At 45.3% G+C, this 22,047-nt stretch overlaps 1 protein-coding gene across 6 annotated transcripts in view; it reads right to left on the bottom strand.

Annotated features, from left to right (window-relative positions):
• NEK6 (NIMA related kinase 6) overlaps positions 1-22,047 on the bottom strand; it is a 49,492-nt gene that overhangs the window by 15,776 nt on the left and 11,669 nt on the right. For 2 of the 6 annotated variants that reach the window (XM_088146873.1, XM_015891612.3), the window contains exons 2-5: positions 12,832-12,953; positions 7,946-8,077; positions 6,895-6,957; positions 1,426-1,536 (exon numbers count right to left, since the gene is read on the bottom strand). In XM_088146873.1, coding sequence (XP_088002999.1) covers positions 1,426-1,536; positions 6,895-6,957; positions 7,946-8,077; positions 12,832-12,921 — 396 coding nt within the window. In that variant the 5' untranslated portion in view covers positions 12,922-12,953. The remainder of the gene's footprint in view (positions 1-1,425; positions 1,537-6,894; positions 6,958-7,945; positions 8,078-12,831; positions 12,954-22,047) is intronic. The other 4 variants (XM_088146875.1, XM_007423278.4, XM_088146874.1 and 1 more) reach the window with 3 other exon arrangements.

Here is a 22,047-nt window from a genome sequence, read left to right as displayed (position 1 = left end):
GGCACGTTCATTTAGTCTTTGTATTTCTTAATACAAGAGCAAGCGTTCCCTATTATATACAGGAATCCTGCCAACGGTGCTCATTCACCTAGCATTTATTTTAAGATGTTTTCAAAATAGCCTCCTTCTTTTATGGTCAGAGACTCGGGGCCAAACCAAAAAGCCATCTCCAGTTCGTATCTATTTTAATGTTAAGCCACAACACAATTCTCTGCTGGTTTTATTCATGTCTCTGAGGAGAGCCAGCTCAGAGGGAGGTGTATGGATTTATTTTTTTAGGAGCTCTCCAACGAAGAGCCCAAACTATGCCTGAGGTTTCCAGCAGAGGGTCATCAGCAGAGGGTAGGCGGTGCAAGACCTCGCAGACGTTGCCAACCCAGTCCGTGATCCTGTTGGACGAGCAGACGGGCTACTCATTATTGACTAAAAATCATGGGCTTGCTCTTGCTGAAGTATCTGGAGAAGAAGACGCTAGACCACAATTAGCAATCTTCTTAAATGTCATGTCCAAAAAGATTTTCTTGACATTTAACAGTAAGCCAACGTTCTCCAGTGGGTAGTATAGTTAGCAACTCCCAGTTACATCAGCTTTATAATGCTCATAAATAAGGACGACAGGGCCACAGCCAAACAGGGCCTGGGTTTTGAGACTATGTGGATGTGTTTTTCAGCTGCTCTCAACATCTTCTGAACATTTTTGCTTGCCGCCTATCCAAGAACATACAAAAAGCATGGGAAACTGGTGGCACTTCCCAACTGTCGTGTAAAGCTGAAAATCACACCTTAGAGAGGCATCAGGATCAATTGATCATCATGAGGATCCTCCTCCTCCTCTTCTAGATTGGTTCTCCTTTCGTTTCTATATTAACTTCCTTCTACTCATACCAGCATCTGGTGAGTTGTTCACAACACTTCAAAAGCAGCCATGCTGAAGCAGACTAACGGCCTAAGCCCCTGTTAAAACCACCCAGTTCACTCTAATTCCACCCCAAAATGTGAAGCTGTACTGCTAACAAATCCTCAAGTTAAAAGCAGACACGTTTAGTGTGTCCCCATGAATGATCTCATTCTGTTCTTTTCATAAAGCGTTGCAGGGCAGCCTTTCCAACAGCAGGGATATCTGGGAGGGGGGCACTCAAAAAAGTCAAGATGATGATTGCACAATTATGGCCATCCTCTTGACTTTTTTGAGCACCCTCCCCCCGGGACACCCTACCCTACAGTCTGTATAATAAGCCACTGCCTTTGTGGTGTGATTTTCCATTTCCTCCCATCGCCTTGGTTCTCGTTTCGATCTTTTAGCTTCATCCCAGAAAGTGCTGCACAAGCATATTTTGTTCTGCACCCAAACTTGATGCTTAGTCTACTTGAAGGAAGGAAGGGATGGAGGGAGGGAGGGATCCGAAACCTTCAAAGTGATCTCACCTTAATCATCTGAGAAAGGTCGCCAGCATCTGCGAGCTCCAGTACAATGTTCAGTTCATTGTCTTCGATAAATGAATCCAAATACTTGATTATGTTGGGGTGGTTCAATTGCTGTCAAAAGCACAAGGAAGAAGCAATCATTGCCTGAATGAAAGGAGCCCAAGATGCACCGAAGAACTCAAGAATATAAGACATAACGTAAGGAGAGTCCTTCAGGTGGAAGAGACGGTTCAGGCGATGGGGTCCCAAATTAGGCATCCTTGACAGAAGGTTGTCCAGCCTCTCCTCCCACCAACCCAGTGAAGGGACCTCACCACCTCTCTGGGTCACTGATTCCGCTGTCCAGCTGCTCTAACTCTTAGGAAGCCTTTCCTAACGTCCAGGGTGACATCTTTCTAGGATCTGAAGACTGCTGTCACCCCTACCAGCCTTCTCCTGAGGAAGCAAACCATGCCCAGGGCCTTCCACCTCTCTTGATAGGGCTTCACGTCTAGCACCTGGTTGCCAGTCTAGAAACCTGCTCCGGTTGGCATCTCTCAAAGAGTAGATGCCAGGCCTGGAGGAGGGGTTTGGTCAAAGCAGAATAAAGCAGAATGGTGGCTTCCTGTAATGCAAAAACAGCACCCTGGTTGATGCAGCTTAAATTTGCATTTCTGTTTTGGTAATCGTGCCATGCTGCTGACTCATTTGTCATCTCCTACTATTCTAAGACTTTTTTTTTTCACAAGTGCCACTGCCAAGACACGTATTCCTCTATTCAGCTGCTGTTCTCTAAGTGTGCAACTTAGCATTTGTCTCCGTTAAATTTCGCTGCTGTTCTCAAACCATTTCTCAGTAACCATCAAAGGTAAGAAAAAACCCATATCCCAAGGACACAGTTGTCACCAATTACCTCAACCGAGGGAAAGACTTTTTTCAAGATGATCTGGAAAATCAGATCTGCCACCGACCCCAATATACACTTCTAGGTGTAAAATGCAAGCAAGGAAAGGAGATTTCTCTGCAAATCTTTGTTTTCCCAAGAAAAAGGAGACTTATCGTTTGCAATGATTTCTTTTCTCCTTAACTTTTGGGATTTTGCCATTATTCCCAAGACAGAATGAGAGGCATTGGAAACCACAACTGACAATCTCACGTCCCCTGAGAAATGTTACTCCTGAGTAAAAATCTCTCTCTCTCGCAATATGCAAAATAAGAGACGTGCCTCACTTTCAAAATGCGCTAATCTTGCTCTCAGGCAACCCTACTGAGAAAAGCACATAAAATAAAATGCATTTATGTGATTGCATTGCTGGTACAATTGCTGTGTTTCATTTTGGAGCAAAAAGCAGCCTCTCTTCTCAGCTTCCCTTCTCTTTTCTGCTTAAAACCCAACCAAAACAGATCTGGGAAGAGCGACGCCAGAAATAAACCGACTTTGCTCTTGCCCTCAGCCACAGCTTCTTCCACGTGCCTCTTTCCCAGGTTAACTGAGCTGACATCATCATCCTCATGACCCACCGGTTGAGTCACTCATGGCGAGATACAGACTCGGAGAATGAAGAATTCTTGCTAACGAGGATCAAGGGGGAGCAACAGACGTCCTTCGGTCCTGCTGGGGGGCAAGGGGGGACTCTGGGGCCTGCAGTCTGGAGGGCTCCAGCAACTGGGTGAGAATGCCCCAAATCCTAGCCAAGGTATCGAAGGGCCAACTACACAGGGCACATCCGTGTGCTTTCACCTCCCCAGTAACAAATTTTCCGTACTGCTTTCCTTTAACAATTGCATTTATGGATCAAAACCATCCTCGTCCGCCAGGCCTTCCGAGGGGTTGGCCAATGATTTAATAATGAACGGACGGCCGCTGTTTTATGCTCTTTTGCGTTCTGCCTCGGAGCACCTTGGGGACTGAAAGCCCGTGGAAATTAATCGGTGGTTCTACTTCAAGAACAAGCCGAGCCGCGTCTCCACGTTTGCACTGCTGTCCTAAATGCCACCAGCCCAGCCAAAAAGCCCTTCTCTCGGCTGCCCTTCACCTGTTCTACAACACCTCCAGGGAAAGTAATGGCAGACCCAGTCTGTGCCCCTTCCTACACGGGCAGTTGCCTTTGCACGGAAGGAAGCTCGGTGCGACCTTTGCATCGGCTCCATCTTAAATGAAGATAAACCCACCATACATGCACGCACACACACAGGCTTAGATGACCAACCGCCTTCTTCTTTTTAATGCCATCTGAAAATCTGATGGACAGGAATGCCTGATTTGTATGCAAGGAATGTGCCCGCGGTGAAGCATGCAAAAAGCCGGCAGTCACTAAATGAAAGCCCCGATGCTTATAGGCAGGCTGTTGATTACAGCCCTGTTACAGCTTCCCCTTTCCCTTGGGTTCAGAAAGCGCCACTTTCCACATTCTCGGGAGCTTCAGCTACTCTCCAAATGAGACATCCGCTCAAGGAAGGTCTTTGGCACACGAGAGACATAATGTTCTGATGCAATTTCGTTTCCCCCCTTCCTAAAATTAGAAATGGCATGTTACAAAACAGGATTTGAGAGAGGGGGGAAAAAAAACGTATTGGAACCAACTCCACCCAAGTGGACTGTGTTGTGCTTAGAATAATGGACCTGGTGCCACCTCCACTTCCCTGCTGGGAGAGCGTGGCATCTGGTGTCAACCATGGGTTGATGACACCCCAGCTAGACATCTCAGCAGGCAAGGTGGTGGAAGGGCCTGGAAGCCATCAGGAACAGGCTTGGACTGAGTCCACCCAAGATGGGGTGGCTTTGGGCCTGTGGACCAAATACTGAGAATGACGCTGATAGCAGAAAAGCACTATTCATGATTTGTCCACTGGATTAATGCTAAGAAGCAGTTGCAGATGTCCACAGATGAGGGTGGTGCACTGAGGAGCAACAGCTGGGCTGGGAATTGAGGTTCTGAACTTTACTTCTTCTCTGGTCACGTTTCCACTCTAATTCCAGAAGGCCTCAGAACATCATAGTAACTCGTCCGTCTTGAATACACAGAATGCGCCTGAAGCTTTGGTGGAAGTTAAGGATGTCTGTCCTTCATCTCTGCTTCAGAACAGGATAGCGAGAGGTCTATTTATACCTGCAAATCTGCATATAGGCGTAAGAGCTTTTGCCAAGGGGCCTTCAATTAGCGAGAGATGAGTTGCAGATATTGATTTGACAAGCTATTAGCTTTGCAGGACTGCGGAGAGCGCAGGTCAGTTGCTGATGCAGACAGACCAAGCCATCCACTTAAAAACCTCCCTTGCCTCTAAGTAAAACCTTGAATAGCCTTGCCCTCTTAGGCCCTATGGGAAAACTCTGGCACCTGCATCAAATTATTAGAAAATGCTGACCTGCAACACATCATTAAAAATGGTTTCCCAACTTGACATTAAGATCTTTGCTCTGATGTGCTTGGCCCTTGGAAGAGGAATTACATGCATCTTGGGCAAAATCTGTCATCTCTGATTGGGCCTTTCATTCAGAAACTTGGATGAATTTGAAAGAAATGCCCAATGGGCAGAATTTACTAATAGATCCCGGGAACATTTGTAACACAATATGACTTCCCGCTGTGGGTTGAGCAACAGCTATACAAGGATTTGACCGGCAGAGATGACTCTCTATAATTCTTTCTAACAAATTGGGTGAGCCAGCGGCCCGACCCGGAAAAATCTTGTCAGGCAACTCCACAGGTCTTTTGTGGGATCTTCACATTTGGAGCAGGTCAGATGGGTGCCTTATTCGCTTAGTCAAGTTCCTCGCCTGCCTTCTCTAGGCCAAACTGGTTTTCTCCCAGTTGCCATTTCAACGAATGTCCAGACATGAAACACAAACCTTCTAATTGGTCCCCTGCCATAATGCCAGTCTCTGCCATACAAGGTCCCAAGATGCTTATCCAAAGTGACTGACTGCCTCATGCCTTTTCGTCATCTTAATCTGCCCCCCAGATTTCCCAAATGTCCTCTCTCTCATTCATCAGCTAACATGGCCAACTTTCGCACAGGCTGCAAGCTTGGATACATCTATGGTTAAGCCGTGGACCACCAGCAACTTAGTTCCCAAACAAACATTCACCTCTTGCTTCTCTCAGTTCATCCCAGTCTGTCTTGACCCAACAAGACAAACCTTGGTAAGATTTTCAGCCTGCCCCAGCTCTCCCTTTGTTCACAGAGATCTAGGTCAAGTCTTTGCTTTGGCCAAGCAAGGTCAATGTTGAGATATGCAAAGGAATTAATTAAATCAGAAAATGGAGAAAAATCCCATTAGAAGCTGTACAAGGCATCGGAGAGGAATGTGCTAATTATCCCCACATATCATCTCCTTACATTTTTCCCTTCACAGCCCAGCTAATGCAATATTCACAACTTAACATCTGGTTTCCTGGTGAGGTTGACATGGGAAGATCTGTAGCTGCCTTTAGGCGTCTTACACGGGTGGGAAGATCTTGATTCCCTTTGTCACCCTGAGCCCTTTGGTTTCACTCACCCTTGATTCTAACTTAGGTAGACATACTGGCTTGGCTCCATCCCATACCATCTGGGGAAGCCTCCCCACTCCAGCTTTATTTTGCAGAGGATTATCACCATCACGCTGCAGACCATCATCCCCTTGTTTGATCTGGCAACCTTCACTTTCCCCTCACTCTCTACTTAGTGGCTCTCAGAAACCAGCTCAGATGCCACCTCAGTGGGAAATGTGTGCCAGCGCGAAGGGAAGGTTGCAGCGCTGGGTCATCTGGGAAGAGATGCAGGAAAGCAGCAGACTCACCAGTTCAGGTGGGTATTTCCAGAACAGATATGGGTCTGTGGGGTTCTTGGTGTTCTCTGAGCTTGGCGGTTTTCCTGCAGTGCCCTGACGAGGTTGCCCAGCCTGGTAACAAAACATCTGCAGGAGAACCATCAACCTTCGAGAACACCAAGAGCCCATCTACATAACCATGAGCTGTATTTCTTCTCTACTATTGGAGATATGGGTCTGTTCCAGCTTCCAGTGGAGAAAAAGGACCTGTGGTTCCCCTGGTCCAAACAACAACAATAAAGGAGGGATGCTGTCTTGGAGATACACTTCAGTGGACCTCATTTCCTGCTTGCTGAGAGATTTATGCAATGAGCAATCACATAAAGGAACTAACCCTTTTACAATAATAGGTTAGGAGCATAATCCACCTTTTACCTCTTGACTGCCCCAAAACAGAAAGTGGATAGGTGTCTAAAGTGATCAGAAAGTTTATCAGGGCGTCTGATTCTCTTGACCATCCTGAAATTAACTCCCAAATCATGCAAAAATCCACTGGTCTTTGACCAAACTCTACTGGAGCAAACAAATGGCCATCAATCACCACTCTTTATTTTTGCAACTGCTTCACGAACAGGCATGAAGTGAAAGATGCATTCAGAAATTAGTCCTAACCAGACCTCCCCACTGTCTCAGGTGACAGTGGAAAATAAGCACTCAAAGCTTGGAGGGATTCTTACCTTCAAAAGGTCTATTTCTTTGATGCAATCTTGTCTGGCCTTTGCATCCATCATCTCAAATATCTTCAGAAAGAGGGAGGAAAAAGAAAGTTGCAAAGTTTAAGGACAAACACGAAACAGAGTCTCAGCGTTCTCGAAGATCTCTAACCTTCCTTCGTTTTAAAACCTGCCTGCCCCCCACTCCTCAGGTTTAAATAAGATTTGCAAATAAAGCAAGGCATAGGCAACAGTGCGAAGAGTAACATGCAATTCGCTAATTTCTCGACCCAAAAAACAAAAACATGCAAATCCAAAGGAACTACAGTCCATAAATAAATGCAAATTTTGAGAACATGCTGAAAAGTACCGGGAAAACATTTACAAATAATGACCTAGCACTTCTTCTTACATTACTATGCTTTTCTATTGACAAAATAAATTGCCTTCTTCTGCATATAACAAGTCCTAATTGGAAACAAAGACTCTTAACACCGAAAGCCATTTTGAGAGCTCAGTTGACTATTTCCTATGAAAGTAGAGGAACCACACTAAATAGATTCAGACCCAGGTAGATCTAAAACTTACATCACGGAGGCAATATGGTCCACCAAATACAGAAATAAAACTTCAGAGATTTGCTGGAAATTCCAGCAAGGGAGAGTTTTCGGTTGGCTTTCAAATAGGCTAGGGTGAGAATGCTTTTAATGGAAACCAAAATAATTTATCTAATGTTACATGGGCTAAATAATGTTAATGCTTAAGCAGGCTCTTTTTGCTCTTTTGATAGCCACTGGCTTCCATCGTTGGGCTTAAAGGTGATTTGGGGGAAAAAATGGGATGATCTTTTGAGCTGAACCCTTCTATCAGCAGAATTGCAGCCGGGGATGGAAAAAAGGCACGCTGAGGGTTGGGACGAGATTGAGGGCCATGTGGTGGCTGGAGGCTACATGGGGGAGGTAAGAAAAACAGCTAAATAGGTTTTAAAGAATCCAGACTAACAAGGAGACAGGCCAGCCCATTTCAGCCAATGGCAAGGATCATGACGAATTCCTGCTTAGCAAGGACGAATTACCTGTACTTTTTTTAATGCCACCGGTTTTCTGTCCAGAAGACACGTAGCTCTGTAGACTTCACTGAATTGTCCTCGCCCAATTTTCTTCTCGATCTGAAAATCTGCTAAAGTGCAGCGATACAGGTGTCTCTGCTTGAGAGAGGAAAATGAGCAAGCAACCGGATTAAATCCTCACATATTTGATACGGGACATGTCAAGGAGAAGGCATTATGCCAGATCAACCTTACGCTGTCGTCTGCGTTCTGGTTTTTCTTTTTCCAACAACCCCGTGAAAAATATTATTCCTCAGTCTGCAAAGACACAAAGCTTTCCTCATTCCAGTCTCCAAATTAATTCAGGGTGAAGTCTTAAAACAGCCACAAAGGTTAACTGTTCACGGCTCATTTTTTGTACCGTTCGTTAGTGTGGCGAGAAAGAAAGGAACATTTCTCTGATGCGGGGTCCTGTTTCTGTAATATAGAAGGAAATATTCTTGGGTGCATTTTCTGTATCTCAAATTGTGGGTTTTTTTGAGGGGGGGGCGAATTTATGGAAGCAGTCTTCCACAGAAGGCCCTCTCCTCAACTGGTTGATAGGCGTTGAGAAGGACACCTGAAGTCCCATCACCACGACCAGAAAACTGTGAAGCTACTATGGAAAAGTCCAGGGAAACAAAGCAGTTCTGGGTCGTGTTTCCTGGGTTCCAGTGGCTTCTTAAAACAAAATGCACGGTGGTCTATCACGCAGCCATCAACCCCCCCCCCGGCCATCTAATATAGCGGTAGGTGGATGATGGAGCATAAATCGTCTGGAGTACAGGACATCCCGCCTAATGCCAACATTCTGATGCAAGTCAAGCTTCTAAACGAACAACGTGCTCTCTGAACAACTTCTCTGTCTGAAAAATAAATCACAATGGCAGAATTGTATTTCCTGCACGGTGGTTCTGATTCCTTGAAATATGGCTCAACAAAAGAAGTTGGCTTGTCTCGCCCCATTCATATCGGGTGATGACTGAGCGCTCTGGCTGACAAAGCCTTAATTAAACCCATGCAGCCACAGAGAGGAACTTGTGCTACAGCCCGAACAAAGGAACAAATCAGGGTCAGGCCAAAACATGCAAAAACGTCCGTGGGGATTAGGATAATCCATGTTCTGGCTGCTTTTAGATACATACTGTTAACATGGGTTTATATAGCGAATGTCTCAAGAGGGGGAGGAAGAACATTAAAAAGTGCTGGGCCATCAATGTACTTTCTGCAGCCGAAACTACTTCTCCACAGCCTTCTATTGCTAGAAGATACTACTGGGAGCTGAGAACAGGGTGTAGGCACGTGCCTGAGTAGAAATGGTGATGGTGGGGTTTGTGTATAGGCCATGACTTGCCTTGGATAAGCATACCTTGGCAGGCTCAAGGCAAACCGAGCTCTACCGTCCCTTCTCTGGAATAAGTGAAGGTAAAGAGGAGGTGGGAAACCACATTTTACGTTCACACGGTACCTTCAAGGCCAACTAAGGTGACCAAGTACCCATCTGCTCTTTTGTTCACCCCCAAGAAGTGATGATTCCTTCAGCCACAGAACATCCAGGTCATCATTCAAAACAAATGACGGCTCATTAGTCAACCACATAACAAATTTAACCATAATGTTTTTGGCTAGCAACGTGAATCCATTTCCTGTAGACATGCATGGGGTTCTTAAACAGCAGCAAAGAGCCCTTTGTTCCGCTCATATTTTTAAATCCAGTTGTATGTTTCTGAACAAACAAAGCTACCTCAACTCGACCTGAATATTCGTTGTTTTCGTCGCGCGCAAGGTTCGCTTCCCAACCTTGCTCCTCCAGAATGTGACATTCGTTTTTAGGCAACGGCTTCTATGCTCTTAAAGACCAGATGTTATCTGTATGGCATTTACAGAGTTCAAGAGTATTTTGGGAAGTTTTAACACGCACGCTCTTGCAGAGGATGAATTCATGACAGCCTAACCCGCTTTGTGATTGGATCAGCTGCCTGTCTAGGTGCATGGGTAAAGCAGAGCGGAGAAAAAGAGGTTGACTTATTTTTCCTTTTGGGGTTGATTTTGAGATATGCAACTACACGTGAGACACTCCATGAAATCTGTTTACTGTACGGGCAGCCTGTTTTCAAAATCGCAGCACGAGATGGGTGCCCCAGCATAACGGCTGATCTACAGTGGTACCTCGGGATACGAACTTAATCCGTTCCGTGACTCTGGTTGCAACTCGAGTTGGTCTCAAGTCGAGGTAAAGTTTCCCATAGGGTTCAATGTAAATCCGGTTAATCCGTTCCGCCCTCCGAATTTGGTCGCAACCCGAGGCGAATTTCCCCATAGGGTTCAATGTAAATCCGGTTAATCCGTTCCGCCCTCCACCCGAATTTGGTCGTAACCCGAGGCCATTTCCTCTTCAGAGCCTTACTCCTGCTCTGCATTTTCTTTGGAGGCATGCTAACATGCACACCAAAAACCTTCGCAAAACACCGCAAAACACACCACAAGCCTCACCGAACGTCTCCTTGCTACCGCGACCTTGCCCACAGGAAGCCGCGACCGCGTGGCAGCAGGGAAAATGGCCGCGGATCCGGTTCGTTAGTAGAGGCGTTCATATCCCGAGGTAGATTTTTCCTGCCGAAGCTGGTCGTAACCCGAAATGTTCGTTAGTAGAGGCGTTTGTATCCCGAGGTACCACTGTATTTGTTAATATCATTTAAAGCATTTTAATACATAGCCCATGCCACGGGACAGCTCCCACCAAAAGCCTTTCCACACTCTCCCGTGGCTTTAAGCACGTGAGAACCCTCAAAGCCATGATGCAAACATGGCTTGTAGAAGAACAACATGGGCAGAAACGCATGAATGAAAAAGTCCAGTTCCTGGGCAAGAGAAGCAGTGCCTTTGACAAGGATTTTATACACCATATGATGGTGGTTTTGGGATTCAGTTTTAATTTAGTATCAAGGCACAAAATTGAACCTGCGTTTAATTCTCAGCTGAACAGACCAAGAACAAAAACGATGTTCTTTAAACCTTCTTCGGCCAAATACTCCCCAATGAAGAACAGCAAGTATAGACCAGCACACATCAGATGGGTTCAGACCCCACACTAATCCAGGTCTGTTTAACCACGATTATTTGAACAGGCCTTGGCTGTTTTATTGCTTTACTACTATAAATCTAACTCAAGTCAACATGAACCAAAATCAATTTGGTCGATTAACTGCAAGCACTTAAAAAAAAAAAAAGCCCGATAGGTTAAAAGAAACAAACCTAAATCCTTTTGCAGCAAAAATAATAAAATGCAGATTAAATAACGTTTCTCATCTGAGTTACTGACAACCAGTAAAATATCTGTCTTCTTAAACCAAAGCAGTGCTGGTCTGACAGAGCATTGGCAGAGATTGCATGCAGATCCTTACATAGTTATGTCCTCATTTTCTCTAATTAGAAAGTTCTGTTGTCACAAATAATTGACTGACTAAAACATTACATATAAACAGGAGAGGAGGAAGGAGGAGGTCTTAATTCCCTTTTCAAGTCTTGGGGCATGTTGTCCGCAAACTATGCGACTTGACTAAATAAATAAAACGAACCCGATGGCCCCCAGTGAATTTCTCAGTCCATGCTGGGACCAATTTTTGTTGCTGTAAAGGATGTTCTTAGCATCCGGTCTAAATCTACTCTCAAATCCATTGTCTTCTGTCCTCATTTTTTTCCTCTTTTTCTCTTTTTTCTCCTTAATAACAGCTCACACACTGTTCCTTAAAGAAACACCTTCCAATGTTTTAATTATTTTTGCTGCCTTCCCTTCACAAATCCAAGAGTTACAGATTTAAATGCGGAAGGAGAGCAGCCAAAATTTCATTCACAAATAGCCACGTCTGACAATGAGATATCCTAGGGTCAAGCCAACGAGAACCCAGAATTATCAACCAATAATTACCCTTAACCATGTTATTACAATTAACAGCATGCCCTCTACAATACCATGTGTGTGTATGCTGTGTAAGAACACATCCTGATCTTGTTCATGGAATAATTACATGGGCTCCATTCTGCCAAATGAGACTGTAATTAACCCTAATTGCTCAAAACGTAACTTGGCTAATTCAAGGAGATCAATTACTATTAAATGACTTAATAAGACAAATTGCTGCATTAGAGAAGGGGCCGTGCACTGAGCACCCGCCTTTACAGGCAACTGTTTGTGCAAATTCCACAGCCGCGCTTGGGTTTTGCCGTCTTAATGAAGTCGCTCGGCACCAAACTCTCTCGGTGGGTACGTCGTCGCTCTCCCACCACTCCTCGGCACTGACAGGCTGCCAGCTCAGCTCTGAAAGGAAACCAGCGCTGCTTCTTGGGCGCGAGTGAATAATTCTCTTACTACACAACAATTTGATGGGCCATAATCAATCAATCAATAGACAAAGAACGGGGGGGGGGCTTTTCAGCCCAGAAAGAAGTAATGACACATGTTATGACCACCGGCGTCCAAAGAGCTGCAAATGAAGTACAGAGGAGAAGAACTGAACTCAGAGCCATGACGAAAACATGGTGGCAACTCCATGTTTTCAACTCAATGAGCTTGGCCAAGAACGAGGAGGAAAGGAAGTCAGAAAAGATGAGCTGAATTCCTTCTGGGAACACGTCGCCGTTTCCATGAACAATGGGGTTGGAGCTTAGCCACCTAAGGTGCTAAGATAGAGTCAATGGGATGTATGATGTAGGAATTCTTGCTTCAAGTACAATTTGGGAAATTGGCCATCCTTCCCTAAATTTGGGGGGAGGGAGGGAAAAAGATGTAGGCACTTCGAGCCTAATTCTGGGGATCTTTTTGCTTTAGCCTCCAAACTCATCAGCCTGAAAGAGCGTTCAGAGCGGGCACTTACTTGCGTGTCATGCTGATATTCTTGGCTTGTCACTTTGCAGAGCAGGTTCTGGTCCCCCAGATGGTGTGGATGGTTGTGTTGTCCTTCCATTGTAACATGCCAAGCTGTGTCTTTAAGCTGCACTGAAACAAGAACATCATGATGTCAAAGGAAGGAGACTCACAAGGCTGCATACAAGTGGACTGGAGGGAAGCGTCAAAGCTGTCACTTCCTTCAAGGACTGGAAGCAGAAGTCCTTCCCTTCCTCCTCCACAGGCGAAGCTCGGAGGTTGAGTTCTTGGTGTTCTCAGAGCTTGGTTGCTTTCCTGCAGATGGTTCCTTGCCAGCCTCGGGAACATCATCTATGCAGTGATGATGTTACCTAGCTGGTAAAGAAACATCTGCCGGAAACCATCTGAAAAAACCACCAAAGAAATGTCTGCGGGAGAACAGGAAATGCCAGCAGGAAAACAACCAAGCTTGGAGAACACCAAGAACCCAACAGTTCAACCTTTGAAAACCGTCTCTTTTCTACCGCTGGAAGCTCTGATGAGCACATAAACTCAACTTCCTAAAATGCAGTAATAGGAACCCTGGTCCCTTCTTCTCCTAGTGCTGTTCCCTTGTAATTTGCTGGTGGTTAATAACAACCACCCATTAAGAACCTCACAGAGCTTAAGTCGAGGGTGGGTGGGATGGAGCAAGATGGTGGAGAATCGCGCGAGTAGCAACACAGAAATACATAATTTCTCACTTACAGGATGACAGCTAGCCAAGGAAGAAAGCATTTCCCCAAGCAGATCGGCAAAGTAACTTTCAACATGAAGCACAGCATTACAGCTATTACCCCAACCATGTCCACGAACCAAAACAATAAATCTGAATGCTTTGGAAAGAGAAATGGAGCCCGCAACACAAACTAAATGCATTTGGCTGCTCTTGGTCCATGTCTCTGGCTTTTCTGACAAGTATATGCCACTGGCAGGAAATCTCTCCAACTTTCCTGAAGTCAAAATATTTTGTGATGACACAATTATTCATCTGTGCACATATGAGGCCTTTCCACTTTCACACGCATCTCCCAGGCACGATCCGGAGAACGGTCTGAAGCTGCTTAGCGAGGGGAAGTTGTCTTCATCGTTAAAAAAAAAACCACGTGGACATGGAACCGCCAGAAGTGGCCCAGGGCCCACATCTGGGTGGTTGAATGCTGGACACTGGTCAGAATGTTTGGCTGGGAAGCATGGAGATACATAGTCCGACATTAAACTTTCTGTGAAAAAGGGAAAGCGTGGGGAACACAACGGGTTGGCCAAAAAATACAGCCTCCGAAGCAAGCAAACTGCACGTTATTGAACTGAACAAATAAATACACTCCTTGGCTTACTCACTACAGGAAATGATGTCACGGTTACAGCATAAAATCTCCCTAAAGTCCAAATACCAACCAGTTTTATAAACCAGATTAGATCGATGGCACATACCAACCTCTTGAGTCAACAACGCCACTAAATCGACTCCTATTTCAGAAGTGCTCCAATGCCCCCAAAGTCTATCGTGAAGGGCAAAGATGAGAGAACCAACTGGATTTAAAGAAACTCAGAAACGAAACCACAATTCCTACTTCGTCATTTCCCCTGGAGTGGCCAAGGTTTCGCCATCCGCGCCATTGCTTTGCCCCAGATTTGGGGAGACTTAATTCTTCTGCCTGGGAAAGCCCCCAAGTTTGCAAAAAAAAGTACCCATGTCAGAAAAGCTCCAGAAACATTCTGCTTTGGCGAGGTTGGGTTCGGAAACTCCTTTGCTAAGGTGCCTCTGGCACCTTCGTGGCACAGTCCTGGCGCTGGTCCTCACTGACACACGGTCCAGTTCAAACCTGGCAGCTATTCTGGGATGTTGTGGGCAAACCTGCTCTAGGTAGGTGCTTAGCAAGTGCCAGGTCCTTTGATACCCAAGAAAACTCTGTATATATTGTGCTAACTTAGTGTTAAGCCATCTGCCATCATGGCACGTGGAAGTCGGACTATGTCTTAAAGTGACTTGTATATATTTGTGCAAACCCAGAAAAGCTGAATGTGTTCCTGACCTCAGTTAAACTGGATCGGCACTCAGTAATTTATATTTTCATTTTCCAGAGGTTAGTAAACAATCAGGCCTTTGCCAAACCTGATGTTTCAGCGACTTATTTCTGTCCCCAAAGTTCAGGACAGAAATAAATAGCAAAAACATCTAGCCTGACAAAAAGTATGATTGTTTACTACCACCTGAAAAAAAAATCATTATATTTTATTAACCTAGTTTAAACTTCAACAAACTGGGGGGGGGGGTTTACAATTTGGTCGTAACTCCCCTAATCAGGGGTCAGGCATTTCTTTACAGGGTTGAGTGCAATCAGTCTACGTAAGCAGCCAACTCTTTATTTTTAACGGTGGCATTTTCTCGCAACCGAGCCTTTTGCAAAAAGGAAACTGGACTGAACACGTCATCTTTTAGAGAACTATTTCTTCCCTAAGGAGTTGCAGGTAAGGGGTCTGCTCTGGCGTTTACCTGCAACAGAAAGAAGGCTGATCTTTCAAACAGAGCAGTTTGTTCTTTTAAAACCGATCCGCCCATTTGCTTCGCTGAATCTGGACGTTGCTCCCTTTCACAATACTCGTGCTAGTAGGGTTTTTGGAACGTCTACCGTCTGACTGACGCAGACACACCAATTTTCCTTCAAAGTAAATATTGCAGGGAACAAGGCCAAGTAAATCTTTTGCCACCCCCTGCAGGAGCCTGACAGGTGCGCTATGGAAATTAGAAAGGCCCAAGGCGGTTGGAAGCCAAGCCCGGGATCATCCGTTACAGATACCCATCAAAGGAAGCAGCTTCCATTTGTATCTGACGCATCGTGATGAATGCCCACGCTGCATTTTCTTCCCAAATCATGCTCGGTAACAGCTGGGATCAGCTTAATCGGATATAAACATCTACCTTTGGGTGCTCAGATCAAATCCACAGGCCAAATTATTCTCCCTGATGATCAGACAGCGAGAAATACCTTCCAAGCAGAAAACACAGCAGTGCGCTCGGTGCCCACGTGCCTTGCTTCCCTCTGCCAACACGCCTACCTTTTTGCTACATACACCCACCTGTTTTCCATATGGCTGGCACTCGGCTCTCCGGGGCCGGCCACGCAACTGAACAAGAGGAAAGCCGATCGAACAAGCATTTGGGCCATCGAGAATCAGCGCGCACTGAAAATGCTCCTTTTCTTTAATTAATCGGCTGTTTAATGGGGATGGCCTTTTCGTAGTCCTTCGTGCACAGCCTTCGTTTTAAGCCCTCTGAGGGCTGGGGACACAAAAGTCGCAATGGATCTCCATAATGCTCCAACAGAAGAGAGTATCTGTAGCTCGGGGCTGAATGGACTGCGAAGTCCTCGGCGCTCTCTGAGTTGGGCTGTTCGCACTGATGAAGTTGCCTAGTTGGGTAATGAAATGTCTGCAGGCCAACAGCCCAGCTGAGAGAGCACCAAGGACTCCACGCTCAATAACGCTATCCTCCACCATTCCTTCTTTAGCTTCTGCGATGCTGGGGAAAAGCTCAACCAACACAGCAAGAGAGCCGGGGACGGAGGGCCCGCGTGGGCACTATCGACCCTGAAATCTGGATCTGAGAATCTGAGGTGCCCCAGCCATGCCAGGGTTCAAGGCATGAACCGCGCAGCACACCTGGCAGGCAGCTGGTCTAGCCACACCATAATCTGAGTCCAAAAATGAGGGCAACTCGAAGCTATTATGCAACGCAGGCCAAAAAAAAAAAGCCGAGTTTCAGAACATTTCAGGAAAATGTTGTGCAACGGAGCCCCAGCAGAAGGTTCATCCGTGGGACATTCAAACAGGAGAATCTGGGAGGGGAAAGGTATGATCCAGAGACACGCACACCCCCCCGCCCACTCACATTCCCCCACTATCTGCTTTTTGCACCGGAGGTGGAGCAAGAAAAATGGGATCCTTTGTGCGGGGGCGGCTCATTAACAAGTCTTTTAGATATCTTTATCTAAGGCCAGATCGCTGGACTCTGCCTGTTGCGCATCATGTTAGAAAAAATGCAGCTTCGCAAGCTCATTAAAAAAACATCCGCATGTCCCACACAAGCAAAGGGCAGGACGAGGGGGCAGGAATATAATCTGGAGCAAAAGTGGGATTAGGGACAGTGCAAACAACCTCAAGAGTCAAGGATCACAGATATTCCCCAGAACGTGTGGGCGAATGCCAAACCGAGCTGCACTCCACATCTCCTTAACCTTGATGCAGGGTGGGGAAAGAATCCAGTTAGTCACCACCCCACTAAATGCACACTCTCTGGGCCCCCAACCCACCTCTACAAAAGGGAATCCATTCAGACGGTTCCAACAGAAGAGAACCTCTGTAGCTCAGGGTTGAACGGTGGAGTCCTTGGCGCTCTCTGAACCAGGCGGTTTGCCCGATGATGCTGGGTACTGAAACGTCTGCAAGCAAACCACCCAGCTCAGAGAGCGCTAAGGGCTCCATATTAAGAGGGTAGAAGAACATGTCTCTGAGGAGATACGTGGAACTGCAGAGAAGTCAGATGCATTCAACATGGCTCCTTCAATGGTTTTCCTGACGTCTCCCTCGAACTCTAAAGGAAGTTGAGTTTGGTGCCAGGGTGGTGAACTAGGGCCCGCTGCAGTCCAGTTCATAAGAACAGCTTCAGTCAGTCCTGTAAACAAATTGCCCCCCCATTCCTGGGGTGACAGGGAAGCCTAGCATCAACAGAACATGTATGGGAACATTACTAATGTGTATGTGGGGTCATTACTGGATGGGGTCAACCAGAAAGAAAGAACAGCTCATGAGAATGAAAACATTTCTCTTGCAGTTTGGCAGGATTGACCCTGACCTCCTCTCATTTGCCCCAAGAACCTAAGACTCACCACTTTACTGTGATGATGATCAGTGATCCGCACCTTCTAAACCCCTGCTAAAGACCATGCCTTAATTCTACCCCCCCACACTTTTTTATTAAAAAAAAACTTGTTCAGGATTAGGGCAAAATAGCCTAATCCCCATTTACTGAGGGCTCCAAGAAAAAGATTCAAAGTATTTTGAAACCAGGAGCCTCAAAACAACAAGCCTTTTCTCTTCCCATTGCGACCCAATAACGTTTTCTCATCTGCTCGTAAACCATCATCTGTCGAGATGCTATGCAAATTCTCCAATATTTTTAAATCATGGCCCCAACTTGACTCCGCATCATCTCTGGGCTGTGGATGAGGATCATAAGGCACCCACCCTACCCTGGGCAACTTATTTCTGAGCGACTTTTACGGCCTGTCATCTTATCGCATTTATGCCATGAGATCTTGTAGGAATATTTCACCCGCCCCAAAAGCTTTGTCGTTAGCATTCTCACTGCAATTTAGTTGGCTCAACCTTTAAATCCCATCTATCACACTAAAGAACTCTGACAATGAAAGCAATTCTAATATACGCTTCCTCCGTAGAACCTAATTACCAGCTACGTTAGACAACCCTGCCTTTCTCCCTTCCCCTTGTAACACAAGCAAACAGTCAAGACAGAACCAGCCTTTAGACTCTCACGTCTACCTAACCTGGTCACTGGAAGCAGACAGACACTGTCCAGCACTTGGCAAATATGCCTGAACCGAACAATTAAGCCCCTGACAGCCCTTTCAAAAGCAGAGAGTATTTACTGTAAACGCCTGACAAGTCTGAAGTCTTCTGCGTGCCTTTCTCGGAAGTCAACACAAGATGACTCAAAACTGCTGCAAACAAAGCAGTTTAACAGGAAGAATGTGCAAAAGGAAGGCAATCGCACATCCCTTTAAGAAATGAAGCACTTTCCAGAGAAAAGCAATAGAGACTCCGGGTATCTTGCACGTCGGGGAGAAGTGTAAGGTATTATTCAGTCTTGAAAAGTTGGACAAGACTCGTCCAGACCAGAGAACGGCCTTCAACTAATTTTGCTTTGACTGTCTGTCCGTACTGTGGTAGAGAGAGAGAGTTTTGGGACTTGAGATGTAGAAGTTCAGAAATATTCAAAGTCTTGTTCACATCCTCCCTCCTCCTTCTCCCTAATTATCCAGCTGGGCTTCAAGAAGTGCAAACTTCTTGAACAGAGACAAGCTTGAATCTCCTTGAATGAGCCCCATTTTAAGGAAGTATCGGACGCCTTAGAAACAACGATAGACCCTACGTTCTAAAATCTTCTTAACTGTTTAGAAGTGGGAAATGGCTGGCCAAAAATCAAGAATAGTGCCTCTGTTCTTTTAACAGGAAAGACAGTTATCTGGGGCATTCTGTGGAGCCTTATCTCTCCAAAGCAAAATGCTAAGACGTGGGCAAGATGGCAAACATTATTCATCCTGAAAGCTTAACCCCATAGTTACAAGAGGCTCATTAACCGTCTAAAATCTCCGGAGCGGGTAACGGGCACCAAATCCAGATTCAAAGCTGAACAAAAAACACGATGAAAAGTCTGCATCTTTCCCGACTTGCGGTAACATTTTTCAGTGCTGCAGCGTGCAGAACTGTTGAACGTGGAAGCCTTTCCAGGATCCAGAGTGAGGTTGCAGAGTCTAAGGACCTGTTTGTCTTCTCGACTCAGACAAACCTTAACAGGCACCTAACGCTTTGCACCTTCACTCTGCTTATATACAAGCCCTTGCCTCAGTGTTTGCATAGGCAAGCTTGATCGCAGTTAGATAATGGGGAGCGAAACCATGACAAAGAATTAAACCTTTTTATTCAACTCCGAATTCTACTCAGAATGATGCAGCAGAGATGGCCTCAACGCCCCCGCTTACTTCCTCATGGCTCATAACCGCAACTGAGGTTGATCCAAGGTGGTTTGAATTCTCTGCTCCATACCTGGAAGCTACCACAATGGACCAACCAATGTAATGTGGCTCATAACTAGCTCGCAGCTGTCAATAAAACAACCAGCCTATATTTAAGTATTCGTGCCAAGCTTCCCATTCTGTTTGAAATAAATTCCCCACTCAGCTCATGTTTACGTTCCTGCCTTTAGTCAGCAAGATTAATCTTTCAACAGAAATACAGTAAGATGTTTCCACACTGTGTTCATTCACAAAACAACAAAAAAAAGCTCCAGCGAATTCCACTTCTTTTCAGACAGTGACCTGGTGGGTGTGCTGTAAATCTCCCTAGCATAACTTCAAGCTGCCAAGACATGCCATCCATACATATTTGGGGAGCCTAAATCAAGGAGAGGTCTTAAATCAGCATTTTGGGGGGAGGGGAGGAGAGGAGGCTGATTAACTCACTGACCAAGATCCAGATCCAACGGCACAACCATTCGCAAGGCCTTCCAGAGGGTCACCTAGTCCAGAAAAATCAGTTTTGCTGGAATACGCTCCAAGGATTGTCTGTGGACATGGATGGGATCTGGATCCAAGGGTTTTTATGTGCCCTTTCTTCTAATGCCTGCTCCTGAAATCTGCTGCCCTCCCCCTCAGGAATCCCACTTTCTTCTCTGTTAACAAGGAAGTCTACAAGGATCTAATGAGCAAATGTTTATGGCGTCCACTGTGTTTCTAAATGTGGTTATCTGTGGGATCTGCTGGGGTTTTCGCTTGTTACTGTTGTTCTAGTATTAGTCATGGTTTCACTGTTTGTTAATCAGTTTGGATGGATTCCTTATTGGCTTCTAAACTTCCCAATGCAAGTCCAATTGGAATGCAAGTTATAATTTAACTAGGTGCTTGCTAATTTGTATCCATCAAATTACCATTGTAAAAAGGAGCAATGCTTTTCACGTGCCACACCTTTTCCCATTAAGGAAGGCTGCTGTGCACTTTGGCCTCGATATCAGACCAAAAATTCATCTGGTGGGGCTGCTTAATTGAGTAGTTGCACAAATTATTGTCTGGCATCAGACCCTATGAATGGCAGTTTCTATTCTTTCAATAACCACCTTGTCTGTGAGAGTATCCCAGTGCAGACCCCAGCTGCTAAGGGGAAAGTCTGGGAAAACTTTCCTCTGATACCTTGGAGAACCTCTTACCACAGTACTAGAAATAAATGAACCAACGTGGGATAACATCACATTTCAAAGGGAGCCCCAAGATCTGAACAGGAACTTGGGAACTGCTGTTGTAATGCTCAGTTGTCTTCCTTGATAGACTAAATGTTTACGCAATTCAACTCCTCCGCAATAATTTATGAAAAGCAACCATAACTCTACCTTCAAACAAAAGGTATGTAAAAATGCAGACTTTATGTCATTACCACTACATCTCACCTTACATGTTACACCATTTATGATTCAGTAAATCTATTAATATAACTCTTGACTATGTCCATGAGACAGCCCCAATCATTCTCCACAAATTCCTCTAGAAGAATGAGGTTGGCAGGAACCCTTAAAAATGTATTTTAGTTCACATTTCAGCATTTGCATGGTCCCGAAACAGAAAAATAATGCATCTGAGATTCCAATCAGATATAGATCCTGCATGCAATGTCTCATTTCTTTGAAATAAAGGTGGGATATGCTCCTTTTCTAGAACCAAAAGCATTCCCTAATCTCATTTGGTGTGTGCCAAATCACATCTCGGACTTTTGAAAATCCTTTCTCCCATAAAGGAAACCCAGATTAAGCATCAAAGAGACTTCAGCGCATTTTTAACCCTTTATTAGTTCAAGGAAATGGTGGAACCAGGAGGTTATCTCTACACATTCAGCTTTAAGTCTTTGTTTGTGATGGGCTAAAGGTTGGATTCCACCATCCTCAGTCTTGAAAGGTCTTAAAAGTGATTTTGCAATAATGTTTTATGGAGCAGGTTGGGTGCATTTTTGCACGGAAATGCAAACAATGAAGCTTCAACTGCTATAGCAGAAACCAAAGAATCTATATTCTATATTTCAGAACTACAAGCCCAGAAACACTGGCCAACCCCATCACCTTCAAGTTTATATAGGGTAGAAGGACACCCCAACCCAGAAGAGAAGTCTCCCATTCTTTACTGGCTGTTGACAGTACGAAAGTGAAAAATATTGCACCTGGTTACTCCTGTCTATCTGAAGATCAGGAAGGAAAGGGAAAGGAAAGACAAAAAAGATTTGTGGGAAGACAAACACAAGGCCTCTCCTTCATGAGAACGTGCTTACACCACCCTTGATGCTGAAGGAACAAGGATGCCTTTGAGTTATAAATGCTGTTCTGTCAACCAACACAACAGTCTCTAAG

This window comes from Python bivittatus, unplaced genomic scaffold, assembly GCF_059951505.1.
Source record: "Python bivittatus isolate LINGU-HERP-01145 unplaced genomic scaffold, Pbiv_v1 ctg000160_np1212, whole genome shotgun sequence".
NCBI lineage: Eukaryota > Metazoa > Chordata > Lepidosauria > Squamata > Pythonidae > Python > Python bivittatus.
Note: the sequence above shows the minus strand (reverse complement) of the source record. Positions and strands in the feature narration are given on the sequence as shown.